This window comes from Necator americanus, chromosome II, assembly GCF_031761385.1.
Source record: "Necator americanus strain Aroian chromosome II, whole genome shotgun sequence".
Lineage (NCBI taxonomy): Eukaryota > Metazoa > Nematoda > Chromadorea > Rhabditida > Ancylostomatidae > Necator > Necator americanus.
In genome coordinates this window covers 18,955,373-18,973,241 of record NC_087372.1, presented here as the reverse complement: position 1 = coordinate 18,973,241, position 17,869 = coordinate 18,955,373, and the positions used below count along the sequence as shown (strand labels likewise).

Below are 17,869 nucleotides of genomic sequence, written 5' to 3'. Positions count from 1 at the left end.
GTTAATGAAGCGAGATTTAGTTCCAGAGTCGATACTTTTGGAGTCGAGTTTTGCGCTTTCATGTTTAATTTTTTTGTGGCCAGCATAGAGATCAAGCGAAATCTGCAGGTTCAGTGCACTCAGAAAACAGTCCTCAAAATTTATAAAAAGAAAGAAAGAGTAGCTTAGAAGAGTGTTTGATTCTATTGTTGCAGTAGACCAAAGTCTGTCAAAAATAGTTTGGAAATTCGCGCTTCTATTTATCTCCCGTTCGATCATTGGATCAACACTACTGAGTCATGAAGGATTCAGGACTGGTCAGGCAAGCAGTACAGCAACTAGCTGAGCAACTACGTCCACCCACCTCAGAGCTTTGTTCGTAGTCATGATGACGCTTCCAGCAAAAGAAATTGCGTGGAAAATGTAAATTCCTGTATCACTCATGTGTCCAGTGTAGGTCTTCTCTTCAAAGATTGAAATATCTTTGTATTCAAGGGGGCTATAGCAGGTTGATACCTTGCGGCATCCTAGTGTGTTCGGAAATGGAAAAGTCAGTGAAGTCCTTCTGCAGTGAATATGACGTTGGCCGAAAAATGGCATCATGTTGAGAAAATAATTCTCCCATTTCCGTCAGTGTAAAAGACAAGTTGTTTAGATGTGACAGATTTGCCAAAAAAAAAACACGCTGGGTAAAACTTGCAGACAGACAAAAGATCTTTCTGCTTTCTTGCCTTGACAATTCTTTGCTGTCTGCGTTATAGAAAAGTTGGGGAGCTCTACCCCCAACCTCCAATAGCCAATCTCGGAACTAAATATCAATCCCCTAACGGTAACTGAATGCACATTTTGAGAATAAGTGGACTCGACTTTTGATGTAGCAGGGATTGTTCAAACATTTATGATTTGAATTTCTCGGCTCTCTCAAGCCACATCTATTTTTTCGTAGCGCTTGACCAACCGATACTAGGAACTAGTCAGTCTAGGTCAGAAACCACCTAATTCATCAATATTTCAAAAGACTGAAGTTGACAATACGCCCTACCTTCAAAATTTGTTCATTGGACAAATGCAGTGAAGTTGTTCCGGAATCTTTAATGTGTGACGTCAGGGCAATCAAAAATTTGCCATTACTGCGTTAACGCAAGTGTAAAGTCGCTCTATTTGGGAGGGCTGCAGGCAAAAAGTATTCTGTTTGTGCTTCTGACTAGTTCGGCTCATAAATGCAATGGACAACGATTGCATTGAGGTAGAAAGTACTCCGGGGCTACACATGGGGCTACACGAATTGTGATTAATTCAACCAGTCAGTTCCTCCAGTATTTCTTGGTTCTCTTCAAGGTCTGCATCTGCTGACTGGTTGCTAGGAACTTCAAATTATCCCCCTTAGAAGAACTGCTTTTGTGCTGGTGCAGTACACTTTTCACTCAGTGGGATCTGCTTGAACATGTCCGGTGGCACCATTTCTAGCGGGACTTTTTTGAGTTCTCATTGTGATAACAAGTCATTGTTGTCTTATCATGCACATGTGCTCAGTTTGGCAGCCGCTTTCACGACGGCGGTGCACCCGTTATTCGCATATTTTGTTCTGTAATGAGACTTGACTTGCGTTGAGCAGAAACCTAAAATATTGCAGCGTTTGTTTCGGTTCTTGGTCACAAAAATTCACAAAAATCGTAAAAAGAAGTGTCTTTACAATTACTTGCATACGTTGCATCAGTAAAACTCCAGAGATTCTCGACTTTTCAGCAGCTTTATTCAAAATTTCATGTTTATAACATCGATTTCTGTCTCTACAGTTTTATCCAACGGTGCTCTTACCTTTTCATCTACCCTGCGTTTTATACTTCCTTTTCTGTTATCTTCCTAAAAATGCGTGCACCCTTCACGGCTACAAAAAACTTGGGGGATTTCGTTCTTTCTTAGAAGAATGCTACGTTATAGAGTTTCTACAGGAGCATTTCCAGGTACGCTTTCGCAGTGCTTCTAATAGTTTGCTAACTATTACTTACAAAGGCGTGTGTGCTGTAGTCGGCAAGAAGTCCGGCTCTCGAAAGCACGATCGAAACGCTGTAGTGCCAGCCAAGCCTTCTTCCCTAAAAATTTCGTACCTTACTTCTCCGGGAGGATATAAACAATGACTTGATACATCGAGTCGCTCTGACAAGTTGTTGTAAGGCTGTACACACTTATTAATCCTAAACCATATTGAATTGAAGTCGAACGCGTAAACCATATGGATGGATCAACACCGTGTATCGTTCTATATGTACTTCAAGTATTACTCGTAACCACGGATCTCTCACCCAAGGGATCACAGGTTAGTCGCTACATGGGGCATGTTTGGCTGAAGGGACGGACTTCCCGCCTCTGCTGTTCCTGGATTTACTTTTAGAAGTGCTGCTTCCCGCACGTCCAGGCAGAATCAAACAATGAACTTTGAAATTATGTGCAAGGCAAGTGTTCTAACTCCGAAGGAGGGCATGGTACGGTAGTGCCAGATAAGACAGAGTTCTAAAAGTCATTTAGGTTACCAAAACTGAAAATGAGTATGATGACGATCTGGATCAAAAGCTGCCATTGAAGATGATCTAATGATGTAAACCAGGCAGATTAAGTACGACGTGACTTTATTGAGCGAGATGAGATGACGTCGCCTACTGAATACCGTATACGACACTGGAGAAGAACTGCTTCTAGCAACATGCGATATGAGTATAGCAATTAAGAATGAGTCTTCTGAACAACCGTCCACACGAATCCTATGATGGGCTCCAAAGAAACGTGAGCCGGAGAAATGAACATGAAGAACAACCTGCCTCTCCATCTGGGCAGGAGGAAACGAGCAGCTTAGGGACCATATGAGTGCATCGGCCATGTAGTGAAGAAGACCAAGAACACCCGGCTCCGTGCTCACCTCTTCACCACCATCGTACTTCCTGCTTCAACCTATGCTTCAGAAACAAGGGGATTTTGCAAGCAGGAAGAAAACGTGGTCAGCGTTATTGATCAATGAAAAATAATTAGAGATGCCGCTGTATTTGCCAAGGAGAGTAAAATAAAGTAGGGCGGACACGTGATGCACTCGTGGCCGTACGAATGTGATGTGATTTTCGGAAAGCATTTCTCTTCAGAAGGTTTCTCATATTTCGTGACAATATCATTAATGTTATATGAGAGGTGTATCCTCCACCTGATGTACTCATAAAATTGTCAACTCTCCAATTTCGATTCTGTCTGAACTGTTTGTTTGTTTGAACTTGATTCGTTCTTCGATGTACGTCGATGATTTCACAATGATTCTAGTTCCTTGCACTCTGTAGTTTGTTCGATAAACCAAGAATATTACGACTATGCAGTATTTTGATATGGTATTGTATTATTACCAGCCTGAATGTCCGGCCAAAGCCCGACTTCAGGCTTATTTTGGTGTTCGCTTCGCTCGCCTTCACCGATCAAAAAGAAATAACAGTAGCGACATTTTTTGGAGAAATGGAATTAAGGCATAGATGAAAGATTTTATGGGTTTTCCCTAAATGCTTAGTTCTACATCTGGAGAGCAATCCAGCTTAATTTTACCTCTATGTTTCTCTCAAACCTTCAGAATTTGGGAATATTATTTGAAGTTTCCTCCGTTCTCAACTATTAGCAAAGAATGATGTGCTAACATGGGATGACGTGAATATCACTATCGTAGCGACAAAAATAACTTTCTACGTGCATTTCCTCTTTTTGAAGAAAGGATGTTAGCAGCACCATGGAGACATGCTGGGAAATAGATATGCGAAGGGACCATAGAAACCCATTCTATCGCGTTGGGGCTGCCGCGCACCAATCCGACGCAGTGAGACCCATCTCTACCACAGTTTGTAGCTTTCTGGCTCAGGGGCAGCAATTCGATGCCGTAAGACCTGTCTCACCCAATTTTACCGCGTTGAGGCTCCAGCGCATCAAACCGACGCCATAGTACAGGTCTTCCTCTCTTTTTGGAATTTCTTGACTGAGACACACACACACCATGGACTAAGCGCGTTATTATATAGCATGATTAGTTAATTTGGATGTAGTTTTTAGTGCAACACTACTCAAATAGTATGGAGCTGCTTTTGTTCCCAAAGAAAATTCATTCTCTGATCTTGCGTGTAACAAGTGTCCGATCAGTAGTTAACGTAAGGACAGTTATTTATGACAGTACCTGGCACCACCTGTCTTGCCACTGGCTTCTTCCTCCAAAATGTTTGATAGTTCCACGAATGTCCCCGTGTATTCTCGTGACCTTTCTTTTCAAAGCTTTTGTAGTCATATAAGTCACTTGAAAGCAGTAGACTACGACTGTGTCGGGTTCTCTCTCAAAACAGTCGCAGCATGTCGTAGTACGAAAGGAGAAGTTCAGAGGTGTAGATTAAAGGCATCCTCCCACGAATCTGGAGTGGTACGGATTTCCGGTGGAGTATTCGTATACGGGTTCGTAGATTATTGAGAGAAGGGTGATTCCATCCATTTCTTCCTAATTGTCGTAGAAAACTACCCGGAAGATACGGCTTCGAGCGTTCCGGCGCACTATTTTCCACAAGGAGTTCGATTGGAGCGCACCAGCCTTCTGCACGCGCGCATCTTCCGGGCCGTTTTTTACGGCAATTAGGAAGAAATGAACGGAATCACACCCCTCTCCATAATTTACTATGCCGTACTCTACCTGAAATCCGCACCACCTCAGATTCGTGGTATGCTGCCTTTAACAGGTATGAGCGTGGTCACCGCAATCTACACCCCTAACTCTAGATTTTCGTGGAGAGACCTCAACATCGTCAGTTTGGTGATATGTTGCCTTTGATGCCACAATAATTCCACTTCCTCGACCTCCCTTTCAGGACAGCACGATTTTTTACAACGACAACCATGAACGCAGGCGTGACACCACCTGTTGACACATTCTCTCCTTCATCGTAATCTCGTTGCATTTCACCAACCAATGTGTTTTGCCAACTAATGTTTCGAGTGGGCATCAAATTATTTGAATTTCGCTCTGCTAGAAAACAAAAAGCAGCCTTTCAGTTATTAGTGGTAATTTTCACTACTATTGCTCCTCTAATTGAGCACTTTGTCCAACGTGGGTTCCCTCTGAAAACCTGCGTGTAAAGTGTCCGCGTAAATCCTCCTCATGTCACACAGTTTTTTTCAAATCATTCGATAGCAGAAATTCAAAACCTTGTTCTTATTATATCTGTTGAATTCAAAACTGACAAATTTGCCCAATTCAAAATTGAAAAATTAGTGTTTCAATGTCATCATTTTCGTGTGGTTGCACTCAGAAGGACGAGTCTGTAGATTCTCGTCAAAACGACTTGACGATGCAACGAGACGTAAGCGGCTGCGTTGAAGCGACACAGCTCTCAACTGCTCGAAAATAACTATGAGCAAATGAAATAACCTTAGCGAGGAGATGAGCAAAACTATCCCACCGCGGAAACTTGAACCGTAAGCCAGTCAGTGGGAAACAGTGATCGCAAATTCTTCGCTGGAGCAAAACTGAGACTTTTTGAGTGGGGGGCTGTAAGCTCGTAGGTTCTAACAACCGTTATTAAACAGAAAATGCGAATGGAGATGTAATAGGATAGGGTCAAAATCCGCTTAACTACAATCGCAGCTTAGTAAAAGAGACCAGCATCTGCGTGTACGAGAGCACAGAAATGCTACCAAAACATTCAGTGATCTGCAGTAACTTACATGGTTGTTGAGCACACAGGTGTCATCCTTAATTCTCCTTTTTTAAGACAGGCTTGAGCTTCAGAAACTTCCTTTAGGATAATCTATACTCTTTGCAACTGACATTCAGCTGAAGAAATTTTTTGAACTAGGAATCCTCTCGCAACATTGAAGCACGTCCGGCTATTTTATACTTCTCAGAAGGTTAACTATTGTCGTGATACTTCTCTAGTCATTTTCTTCTTTGGCGCGGCAATGGTTGAAAGTTACTATTCGTGTTTGGACCCCACATCAAATACTTCAAAATTACATAATTTTGGTTACATTACATTTTTCCGCAGACGTTGGGTTGCCGTGCAGACTGACCGTTGGTACTGATCACTCATTTTTTCTGGATTTGTGAATGAGGTTGCGGTTTCATTCTGAACCGTGGTATGAGGTTGAGGAAGAAGTCATGGGAGTCTGTTTTCAAACTGAAAAATGCATGTAGCAATAAAAAAAGTGCTTGTGAAGTAATATGAACCATTCGATAGAGAATTTTCACTCTACAATGGCTGATAGAGAATTTTCACTCTACAGTGGTTTTCTATATAGATTTTTTTGGTTCTATTAGTTCTCGTTTTCTTTTCTGATATTTAAAATGGAGTGCCATGTCGACAAAATGGCCCATTTTTGACAGTTCCATGCAACCGAGGAAATAATGCCGCAGAAATTAATTGTGTGATTCGCATTGTGCACTGGAAAACACCGAGCGAGGGATGAAAAATTTCAGGAAAGTGCGAAAAGACTTGAAAATCATTTTGAAAGCATTTCGAAAACCATGAAAGAGCCAATAAGAGGATCGGACGAGTATTGGTCGGTGGAAGGAAGTTATTGAAAACGATAGATATAAAAGCAAGGAAGAGCATACCATTGGTTAATTCGCAACATTTTTTCATTCTCAGAAAATCGGAGAACGAATTTTGGATTTGGTAATGCACGGTTTAGTAATCATATTATAGACTCCTTTTCTAGTTTGTGGTTTATGTGTTCGTAATTTTTTATTACTAAGATTATTCAAAACTTCTTTCGTGTACGGAAGGTTTAGAAGAGTTCCGGTCTAAATAGGTCAGCAACCAAACTGAATCTTCGTTTCGTTTAGTCGTTGATAACCTCTACATACTTTTCTTATGATCAAATTCATTCTCTTTCTTTAGGTTTGGGAGTGAAGAACATATCTTTGATATAAAATTCATGTACCTAGCACCTTCACTCACTTTCTTAGATTCTGTCACTTAATGTTGTGTTTGTGATGGAACCATGAAGAGATCCTTAAACAATCCTCTAGATTTAGAGTTATCTACAAAATGGGTGAGACGGGTTTAGCGCAGTCGCTAAGAGCTCCGCTGTGGTTGGATGGTTCGAAGCCACTCCGGTGCAAACCAAACCTTTCATCCCTCCGGGGTCGATAAGTCGCTAACAGACCTGTCTGGGAGGACAAAAACACTGACTTGATCGGTGTTGCGCAACAGAGAGGTTGGATTCTACGTGTTTCTTTTTGGAGAACAGGTAGAATTCAACCTCTTTGTTGCTCAACCGCAGTTATTTGCTGGGGCCAGCTAATGACTTGATCATACCTCAACGATTACGAATTGCAGCAAATCGCATGGGCCTTTATCCTTTATTAGTCCCTCTATAGAACGGATGAATGCTGGCAGGCATCTCCCTTTCCATCAACATTTTGCAAAAGTATCATTCAAAAGTTCAAGATGACACGAATCTTTGATTCTCGCTTCTTCGGACTTGATGGATGCGAAAAGTAACTTCCGTAGGTAATTGTATGAAATGATATGATAAATCGTTCCGTGATCTTGTATTCGGTTCGTACTCATTAATGCCATGCTAAATATCCAGAGAAGAGTAATGACTCAACTGTCCCTGAAAAATCGGGTTGCTGTACGTTTTTGCTCCCCACCATGGAATGTAACCACTTTTCTGTCTGTTTTTTTTTTTGTAAAAAAGAATATAAGAGAGTTTCAAAGGCCAGGTGATTCACAAATTGCTCGGTACTAGTCATTTTTCGTCACTAATCTAGTCAGTAAATGTTCTTTGCTGTTTTAGAGTTGATTGACATTGACATTTCACTGTTAATAGGGCACGAAGACTGCTCACAGGAAGACAGTACGTAGATAGATACATTGTACAATGACACTCAAACGCGCATCCCGCAGATAAGCGGATCCCAGATGGTCACGGACGAACTTCAACTGAAATATCGAGTCATTATTTAATGTAAAAAGTAGATATGACTGATATGTACGCTGTGAAGTAATCGTCGAATGTGTTTGACCCCATGAACTCCATATTCGTCTGATTGAAGCAGGGCAGATGGAAGGAGTCTGCTTTAAGCTGGAAAAAGGACGCGCGTTGTTAAACACCACTGACGCCGAGAAATGTCTCATAAGCAGTGTTAAGAAATGTAAATGATGATGAAACATTGCTTCTCACTTCCCTCCTCACACCAGAACAGCTAATTGTCCATTTTATTTTTTTTTCAGGCTGGGACACCTGATGATTTCCTGGCACAAAACGAAAGAGCTGGTGCCTTTCATCTATTTTTTTGTGCAATTTCAAAGAGTGGCTTCAAAGAGTCCGTTTCTAAAGAGGTAAACAGGAGAGAAATGCAACGAAACAATTTTACCCATGTTACGCAGCATTTTGGCCACCGCAATACTCTCTATAGGTCAAAAACCTCAAAGCGATTCCATACTGAAGTCGAACGCGTTGGAGCTCCTTCGCGGATTGATGACATAGACTTTATCTTCCATTTTTTAATATCATCTCTGAATAGAACATCGGTCAACGCACGAAAATAGAAGAACTAACTTTACACAGATCACAGATGGGACGTTAGGAACATCAAGTATTAGGAGTACAGGGAAGCATTACCATTCCTACGCAAGTGAATTTGATTTTTTTCTCCATCATCATTCTACAGATCTGCAAGCAAGCCAGAATTAGCCCGTCAAGTAGTTTAGAGGTTACTAATGATGACAGTGATTAGATCACTGACCATGAAATAAAAAAAAAATTGAGGATGTTCTGTCTCAATTTGACACTACTTTTCGATATCTTTAACACGTCCGCTAGACGGTCTTCTTTTAGTTTTGCATAGTTTCTAAGATCCTTTGAAAAAAAGTTTCTTGAAAAAGCTGAAGTTCTCTTACGCATTCAGCGAAAAGTGCAAACTAATGGCCACGGTGTTATCAAGGACTACACCGGTAGCGTCAAATTGTTTTCATCGTGGTATTACGGAGCAGCTGTAGCAGTTGTGACTATCTGTCAGTGGGAAAATAATAGAACAAAGATGTCACACTATCATTCAAAAATCACACCACTATTTGTTTTTCTTCCTGGCTCACACATATTATGATCATTTCTGTTTTACAATTTACCACTGTCGCCCAACGTAACTATATCCCCTCCTTTGAATTTTTCCTCCTAGCTATTTTAAAAACTTACAACCATCCGGGAGTAACTCAGCAGAATTCCTCATCTCAGCTATGTCGTAGCGATTCTACTTTCACTTTTTCTATCTTCCACCTAATTCCCTTTTTTCCACATAGTATTTGTTGTTCATACGGGATTTACATAACAATATGTGTAGCATATATTTAATATGTAGCAGATGACGTTTGTGACTTTCACATGGTTCGATTTTTCCAACGTTTACTTGTACATTTTTATGCCTTCTTTACGTATATCTGGATGCATTTAGAATCTACAGAATTACTGTACATTGAGAGTACATTGAAGCTACTCAGTTCTTTTTTTCTACTTCATTCTTGCAAGTCTCAACAAAGAAACAAAAATATGCGTCTGTTCTTTCGCTGTACTATCACTCAACTTAAATCTTCTGCTCATGCGAAATGAATAAGTGAGAGGGTCACTATTCTCACTATTCGTCGATGGCAGCGATAGGAGGCAGTGATTTAAATGAGACAGAAATCTGCAAAACCCGTTCTCCTAGTTATGTGGAGGGTTTTGATTGATGCTTTTTCGCCCCATAGCCATCGACGAAACGATAACAATGCTGCGATTTTAATGTGTACTGTGCTATGCATATTACAGCCCAATCATAGCGAAAAAATGTTCTCGAATTAACCTTTGCGTAATTCATTTGTTTGAGATGCACAGGTCATGTTTTCGACAGCACGTGATTCTCTGGGCGTCCTATGATCCTGGATTTTTTTTTATACACATTCACAACAATTTATTGAGAAATGATACTGGAACTACTCGCCATCTACGCATCGATTCTGCTTGGGTGCATCATTTCGACATCATGTCTAATTGTTCTTGGGAAGTCCTGGGGAAAACTACCATATTATTACTTGCGAATCGTCAGGTGGATTCAGGACTTTTATCCAAAAGTTTATCCAAGGTCAGCAGCTCCATGGCCTGCAATTATCAAGAAGGTTAGCCGCTGATGTTGTTTGTTATTCCACTCAACGTAGGATTACGGAAATCACTTCATCCTTTCTAGAGCCCGAAGAACTGTTTACTGCGCAACAAGGGAAGTTCAAATGTTCAATTCTCGTTTCTTCTGCATTCGAAAGATCTTCTCGAATTGTCCGTCGATGCGATGCACTCAGGGCTCGAAGCGATCGTGCAAGTAAGTGCAAGTGCAAGTAAGAATACAGTGATACTCTAGAGAGACTCGCTCATGTTTAGGATACCTTGAGCCATGCATTCGATCGCGCCCCATCGTACGTTGAAACACTTCTCAGGTTTACTCCTCATCCTCAATGGTTAGGATCTCAAAAGGCGCTGTTTTATCTTACCTTACTCTTCAGGTATTACAAGTGCATGGAATTTGCGTGAAGCAGCAATATGTTTCACGCAAACTGTTTCTTTCTATTTTCAGATGTGGTTTTCTCCTCCCCATTCGGATGAGCTTCCTATTGCTCTCTTTTGTTTTCCTTTTCGGTGCCGGTGTTGTAGCAGTCAACAAGGTTACTTTCACTTTCGCCCTAAAATTCAGCACCTGAAGCACGCTTGTATTCAGAGATTGACGGACAAAGAAAAGACATGGATTGGCATCGTTTACTGCAAGCTATTTTGCTGTGGAATGGGTTCAGTTACTTTGTTCAGAAATAGGCATCTCAGACCAAGGGGATCTGGTGAGGAAGCGAAGATCGTCCTGCTGTTCCTTGTCCAGAATAAGTTTTTAGCTTCCATTGAAACTGTTCAGGGGTGGCTGTTGCCAATCACATGACTCCGAATGACATCCAAGTTTTGTTCGCTGATACGCCGCTTGGTGCACAGTATGGTTATGTTATCACCGGACAAAAACATAAGGGAATTATTGGTAAGCAGACACTATTTGATAGGATTATTTGCGACGCGAATTTGTGTTTTTTGTGAGGACCAAAGTCAAAAAAAGTAGTAGAAAGTTACGTACACAGGTACATAGGTCCATTATCCATTTAAGATATGAATCTAGAGGGATTGAAAGTACAGTACGGTTAAAATGTCATGAAACATGGTGCAGTCGCGTAAGCGGCTGTGCTCGAAGAGGCGGGATGAGGACTACGGTTGGAATCGAGGGGAGACCGTCACGAACTGCAGCAAGGAATGGTATCAGCAAAGGTCTTCCTTAGATTCTAACCACTACGCACCGCCGCTTACGCTACTGCACTGTGCTTCATGCCATTTTGGCCCTACTGCACGAATTGTCAGAAAGTAATGACGCTCAAGATTTCCATGAGCGAGACTGTAAAGTGTTCTCCTTTGTACTAACAATTTGAAGAGGTCTGTTTCTCTTTTGCGAATAATGGAGAAATCAAAATGAACGAAGAATGCCACATGGGTAGGACTCTACCCTTGTACTTCACGAAGAATAACTGCAAGCAGTATGATGTCTCAAACAGGTCCTTTTGACGTATTCAGTGCCTTCAAAAAACTAGAGAAGTGAACTTCTCTGCTGCAGGATCGAACTCGGGGAGTGAGGTTAAAACTTAAACAAGAATTAATATTGCTTTAAGGTGTCTAACGAAAATGCTTTCCACTCCTGATTAAAGGTATCACCCCACGAATCTGAGGTGGTACGGATTTCTGGTGGAGTATTAGCATACGGAACCGTAGATTATTGAGAGGAGGGTGATTTCCTCCATTTCTTCCTAATTGCCGTAAAAAACGGCCCAGCAGATACTGCTTCGAGCGCTCCGGTGCGCTATTTTCTACAACGAGTTCGGTTGGAGCGCGCAAGCCTTGTGCACGCGCCGCATCTTCCGGACCGTTTTTTACGCCAATTAGCAAGAAATGGGCGGAGCCTCCCCCCCCCCCCCTCTCCATAATCTACTATCCCGTATAAGAATACTCCACCTGGAATCTGCACTACCTCAAATTCGTGGGGTGATGCCTTTAAGTCTAGATCTATAAGAGACCAAACAAATGACTTTCGGCTAAATTCCACATCAAGACCCCTTGATTGCGAAAAGTGACAGATGGGGTGCGGAAAGCAGATTGTCATCCTTCTCGCAACGGAAACAAACTAGCAACATGTCAGGCTAATTCTTCGTCGAATTTTCAAAAATTTTAACGCATGCTAGTGCGTTCGTTTCCACGAATGCGCGAGAACTCCAGGTTCCTCTTTTGACCTCGCAGCACAGTGAAACAACTTCCATTCTACTTTCTTCTTCAAAATAGCACATAGTCGTAACTATTCTTGAACAGTTTCACTTGCAGACCGTAGTAAATTTGATGGATTAGATTAGATTTTAAAAGTGGGTTAGAAGTTGATTTCACCGTAGACTCTTCCAATCCTTGAATTTGCACAAATTACAAGCGGTTAAGACGAGGTGACTTTCATCGCGTCAATCCACTGCTTCTTTTCCTCCTCCTTTCGCCCACCGATAAGCCGAAATCCGATGTGGTTGAGTTTAATGTGCTCTGTCGTTCGAAAGGTCGAACGACAGAGCACATTAAACTAAAGTCCTAAAGTTCAGTTCAGAAAAAGATAATTTTAATATTCCTAACTATTCTTTATGTATTTCATCGTAACGTTTAGTTATGTAAATTATGTCAATCACTCTGTTGAGAACATACAGAAACGAGGGAAAAATAAGATTTCAGGTTTCTGCGACAGTCGCTCCTTCTCTATATTAAGATTTAATACTTATACAATAGAATAAAGGCTCTTTTCGAGTAACGGTACTTGACACGTAATTTTTTGCATTCTTTAAAGTTTGCCTTTGCAAGCATTTACTTCCGTTAGATTCATATGTAGCCTGTCGTCGACATTTGATTTTCCGTCGTTTTTTCCGCTCTTTGAAAAAAAAAACCTTAAAAAAAAGACAAACAAAAAAAAAAACCTAGACATGTATATTATTTATGTTGGTTCATCTGCTGTTTATGCTACGTCGTATTTATTTGTACTACTCTAGAACTACTCTTGTTTTTGCCACTGTTCTTGTCTTTCTTGCAAAAAAAAAAAACACTCTCACTCAGGATATATTGAATCGTTGGCCAACCACCTTTGTTCTACATATTGGGTGGAGAGGAAAAATGCAAGCGATCGCCGAGATTTTCTCACCGAAATCATCAAGAAGGCCAAGGCAAGATCGGACGTTGAAATGTTGTCTATATCAACTATGAATTATACATTTGTAATATTTTGCAGTTTGGAGGCCCAGTTCTTCTTTTCCCTGAGGGCTACTGCTCCAATAACACTCAAGTCCTCCAGTTCAGAAAAGCCATATTCAGTGAAGGCATCCGGATATACCCGGTAGCATTGAAGTTAGTTCATTTAATTTATATCAACTCAAAATGTAGTCAGTACAACCGAAAACCGAGTAAAATCACCTCACTAAAAGCTGTGGTGAATTCTGAATTCAACATCTGGTGAAATCCTTCCACATCAAAATTGATGCCCTCTGCGAGAATCCTTTTCAAATTTTTCTATATTTAAATGCGGTTCCACTTGTTTTAGCGGTATCATGGGTGGGTCGTTCTGCTCTATTTTCTCCATTCTTATTAGGATATGAACAAAATTGACTGACCACCCATATCTTTTGTGATTGATTATTGAATCGCAAAACAGAGTTATTTAAAGAACGTCGTGACCCACTACTTGCTCCATGGACTGTTTTCTTGTCGAGACTGAGCATCGTCTACACAGAAAGCATTGCTTGCTGCGAGGCCGCTGCCTTCAGCTGGAGGAAAAGCCGCACACGTAAGCATGTGACCTAAAGTGCTGTCTTACGCTCTTTCTGAACTGTATGTCTCTGTTCGAAAGCCGGGCTGCATTTCTTTGTGGTTTTGCCTCGTGCAGTACGCGTCCTTAGAATTCTCCAAAACTACGCCTCCAGTGTGGAATCTAAGCACTGGCTGTGCTGCACTAGGTGATGTCAGTCACCTGCGAGCAGTTGAAACTGCAAGTCAGTCAAATGAGGCAATCACCTATGCAAACCTGCGCCAATGAACAATCTGGTTTTGACTCTGTGCTCGAACAGACGCAGACGCTGCTTGTGATTCATTTCAATATTTCTTAAACCTCGTAGGAAATGACCTCACTGCTGCAATGAGTTGCAGCATTGAATGAGCGAGACTTTCCACCCCTTGAATTTGTTTATTTATTTATTTATTTATTTATTTATTTATTTATTTACAATTAAATTATTCATTAATTACCCTTTACTATCATTCAAAGGTCAATTTTCAGGCAGAAAAGTCGCTATGGGGACGCGTTTTGGTGGGACGAGCAGTTCTACGAGTATCTACTACGGGTTATGTGCAGTTGGGCTACATATTACGACGTCACCTATCTGCGTGAGTTGTTCTTGTGAACTAATAATCAGTAACATATAACTAAAATTACAATTGGTTGCAAAACAGTACAATGCCAATAGTGTAATAGTTGGTGACAGTTCCAATAAATCAGCCGAAGAAAATTTTGATCTCAAACGGATATTGCTCTTTGCAGCTTCGATGACGCAATTCTCGCATGAAACAAACGCTGAGTTTGCAGCTCGAGTGCAAGCGGTCATTTGTGACGTAATCGATGTTCCAGCTGGGGAATTTGACGGGTCTTTGTGGTACAAGTATGTGTATGACTTTTATTTGAAAATCAATAGCAAAAGATCCCAAAAGTCGGAGGGCGAAAGAAGTCTCTTTCATTAAGATGAAGCACACATCTATCTTCTTGACCCCGATATAAAGCCTTAAACATCATCCGTAAATTTCTGCCAGAGAACAGAAACTATCACTTTTATATTAAGAATAATAGCAGCCAAATCAAAGCAGAGTAAGACGTGGGAACTGCTATGGCCTTTGTTCTCAAAAACAACGCTTCGTATTCCTTTTGGAAGTGCTCGCCTAGGCGGTAAATTGTTTACTTCTCCTGCTGAAAATTGTCGGGATTAAAACTGACTTACTTTTGGCCTACTCGGTGGCCAAGTGTTTAACGTGGCTATCCGCATCTCCTCCGACCATATCCAAACCCACCCTGCTCGATCTTCAGCTAGAGTTTGCATGAAGTCTCTGCATCCGTCGCTTTCTCATGTCGAAACTTTATATCTCGATCGAACCGCCTATCAATGCCAAATTTCCTCAAGACTTTTCTTTAAATAAGAGGGATTCAGTCAAGTAGCTGAATCCCAAACTGGGTTTGCCGCATCTTTGCTGAATATTTCTCTGCCATCGTTTTCCTCATACACTCAAATTAACAGAACTCATCCACCAGTCCATTCGATCCTTGTTGAGGGTTTTGAGGAAACCTATACATGCTTGCATCTATCAGGGCGAAGTTGCTGTCGCCCTGAAAAGACAGCTTCGATGAGTAGACTCAGAAGCAGTTTTGAAGTCCAGAAAAGCCAACTGCATAGTTTTCGAGTACCGCCGCAACTGTTTGATTATTCTTCTAACAGTGAAACTGGGCATAGTCGATCGTCGATGAACCACGGCGAAAGCTGGCTCGTTCATCGCGGATGGTTTCTTCGCGATGATTCATATACCGATCCCTGATGACCCGCTCCAAAACCTCGCACGTTACGCGCAACAATCGTATTCCTCGGTAACTCTGGTAACTTCGCTTTTTGTGAGGGGAGGGGAAATATTACAGCACATCTCATCGAATCAAGTATCCTTTCGTCAGCATATTAGACGGATGATCTTCGTCATCTCACGTCTCGCCATACATAAGAAGAGATTTCAACATTCCTGCACTAATTCCATCTTCGCCAGACTTTCCATTCTCCATATTTTAATACAGGTCAGATTTACTAACCAATAACGAGTTGGTTGGTGGTTCTTTGCTGACCACGATGTTGTAAAAACAGGTGGTATTCAATAAGGACCAAGGTCGCTTTCCGGTTCAGTAAGGCTGCCCGCAGAGTTCAAAGCCACGCAGGTGGCGCGGTTCGGCAGCTCTGCGCTTCGATGGTTGTTGTTATTTACAACAGTGCGCTAAACAACCACCAAACCGCAAAGCCGCCAAAAAGAGCCGCCCGCGCGGTTCTGAACTCTGCGGGCAGCCTAGGTTGTTGGAACGTTCCTCTCAGATTGGCGAGATTGTTTCGACATCCATTAACAGTGCTGAAAATCGATTACTACCTTTCACGTTGCTACACTACTGCTATACTACATTAATAAAGTTTTAGGGAACCTATGTGCAAGTATATAGGCAAAGTGTTAGGAACTATAAAAATAGATTTCTTTATTTTCATGCACTGGCCCAAGGTTCAATAGAAAGCTGCCAAGTTCGGTTTTAGGGTACACTGACTAAAAACATAATTATTGCTTTGTTTATCAATGTCAATCTCATTGACAAAATGGTTGTTCTAAAATATCTCTCTGGGATCTCAAATGTTCTGGCATGTTCTAGTTGCGGATATTGTTATCGTTTCACAGAAATATCAAATCATTGCTGGAGAAAGCTTCCTGTGTAATGCTGTAACAACCCTGTAGGCACTGTCAGAAATGTGTTCAAAATCAAGAAGGTTGTTGCTCTTGAGCAAAAGTGATTAGCTTGACAAAAGCGCAGAACGGCGGCTAGTTCTTGTAATCAGCATATAACCTCGGTCTCTGTAATCCTTCGATGAAGAAGGAAAAAACACATAAGTAGGGAGGACCATACCTTTGCCCAGTGTGATTGTCATATTCACAATCAGTTCATGCTGAAAGTCCTCTTGGAAGGCTCTTATTAAATCAACCAAAAGAGGGATGAAAGTCGGTAAGTCGATATTTTCGCCGTAGTGCCATGCTCGCAACCACTTCTCGGATGGAATTCATTGATGCTAAAGCCCTAGTTGGCAAGTTTCCACTGTGTTTAAGACGAAAAGATACGAATTTCAGCAAGATTGATATAAGTGATATGTATTGAGTAACGGCTCACCTCTTGTGTTAAAACTAGCCTATGTTCGCAGCTCTATCACAAATTGTCCGCAATGTTTGAACCAAATCGGCTTAAAAGGGACTAGCGGCGTGAACAGAAACAATAATGACTTGAAAACTCTCTGAACTCTTCGGAGAGTTGTGCATTACGTTCACTGTGACGCGTCCACATGAGTTGTGAAAAAAATTGAGAAATCTCCATAACTCTGAGCCATGCACTTTCTGTTGTCAGTCCACTTGATGGCGTGATAATCACTGCCTCTTTTTTCGGGACCTTTCTTTGCAAACGGCTTCACATTATCAGTTAACTTGTCTGGCCTTCGAAATTTTTTCTAAAGGCTTTAGTGATGCTTTGTACTTCGGAAGAATTCTAGGGAAATAGATCTTGCTAATATTAATATCTGTACAGAGACTTCATACATACCATATATATCCGATTGGTTGGGATTTCTATATTATATTCCTGGGCAGTGCTTCTCACCTTGTGCTGCTCGCCTTGCGCTGTCTTCACAAAAAGTAGAATTCAAAAAATTGGGCCTTCACTGTTAATGTCTTCACTGCGTTAATATTATTTCGCAGAAATGAAAAGATATCAGTAGATTCATACGCAAAAAAGAAAACATTTCAGCAAGTCCGAGCGTCGTCGCCTTCTTGACCTCCAGAAAGAGATCTGTGCCACTGCTTTGCTTTCTTATCACCGCGATAAAGAGAAGATGGAAAGCGACGATGGATACTATAGTGTGAGTTCTGGCTTTGCAGCTCAGGAAGACCTATCTGTACAAGTGAACTGATCACGTGCGGATGTTTGTAAACC

The 17,869-nt window shown here is 41.3% G+C and overlaps 1 protein-coding gene across 1 annotated transcript; it reads left to right on the top strand.

Moving 5' to 3' along the window:
- Positions 1-9,944: 9,944 nt before the first annotated feature.
- Positions 9,945-17,846, top strand: RB195_018407 (uncharacterized protein; the record flags this gene model as incomplete). Its single annotated transcript, XM_064185853.1, has 11 exons — positions 9,945-10,139; positions 10,208-10,336; positions 10,396-10,517; positions 10,589-10,676; positions 10,730-10,844; positions 10,916-11,032; positions 13,174-13,280; positions 13,346-13,461; positions 14,387-14,493; positions 14,648-14,765; positions 17,684-17,846. 11 exons carry the CDS (start codon positions 9,945-9,947, stop codon positions 17,844-17,846), a joined length of 1,377 nt encoding a protein of 458 aa, XP_064041734.1.
- Positions 17,847-17,869: the final 23 nt, after the last annotated feature.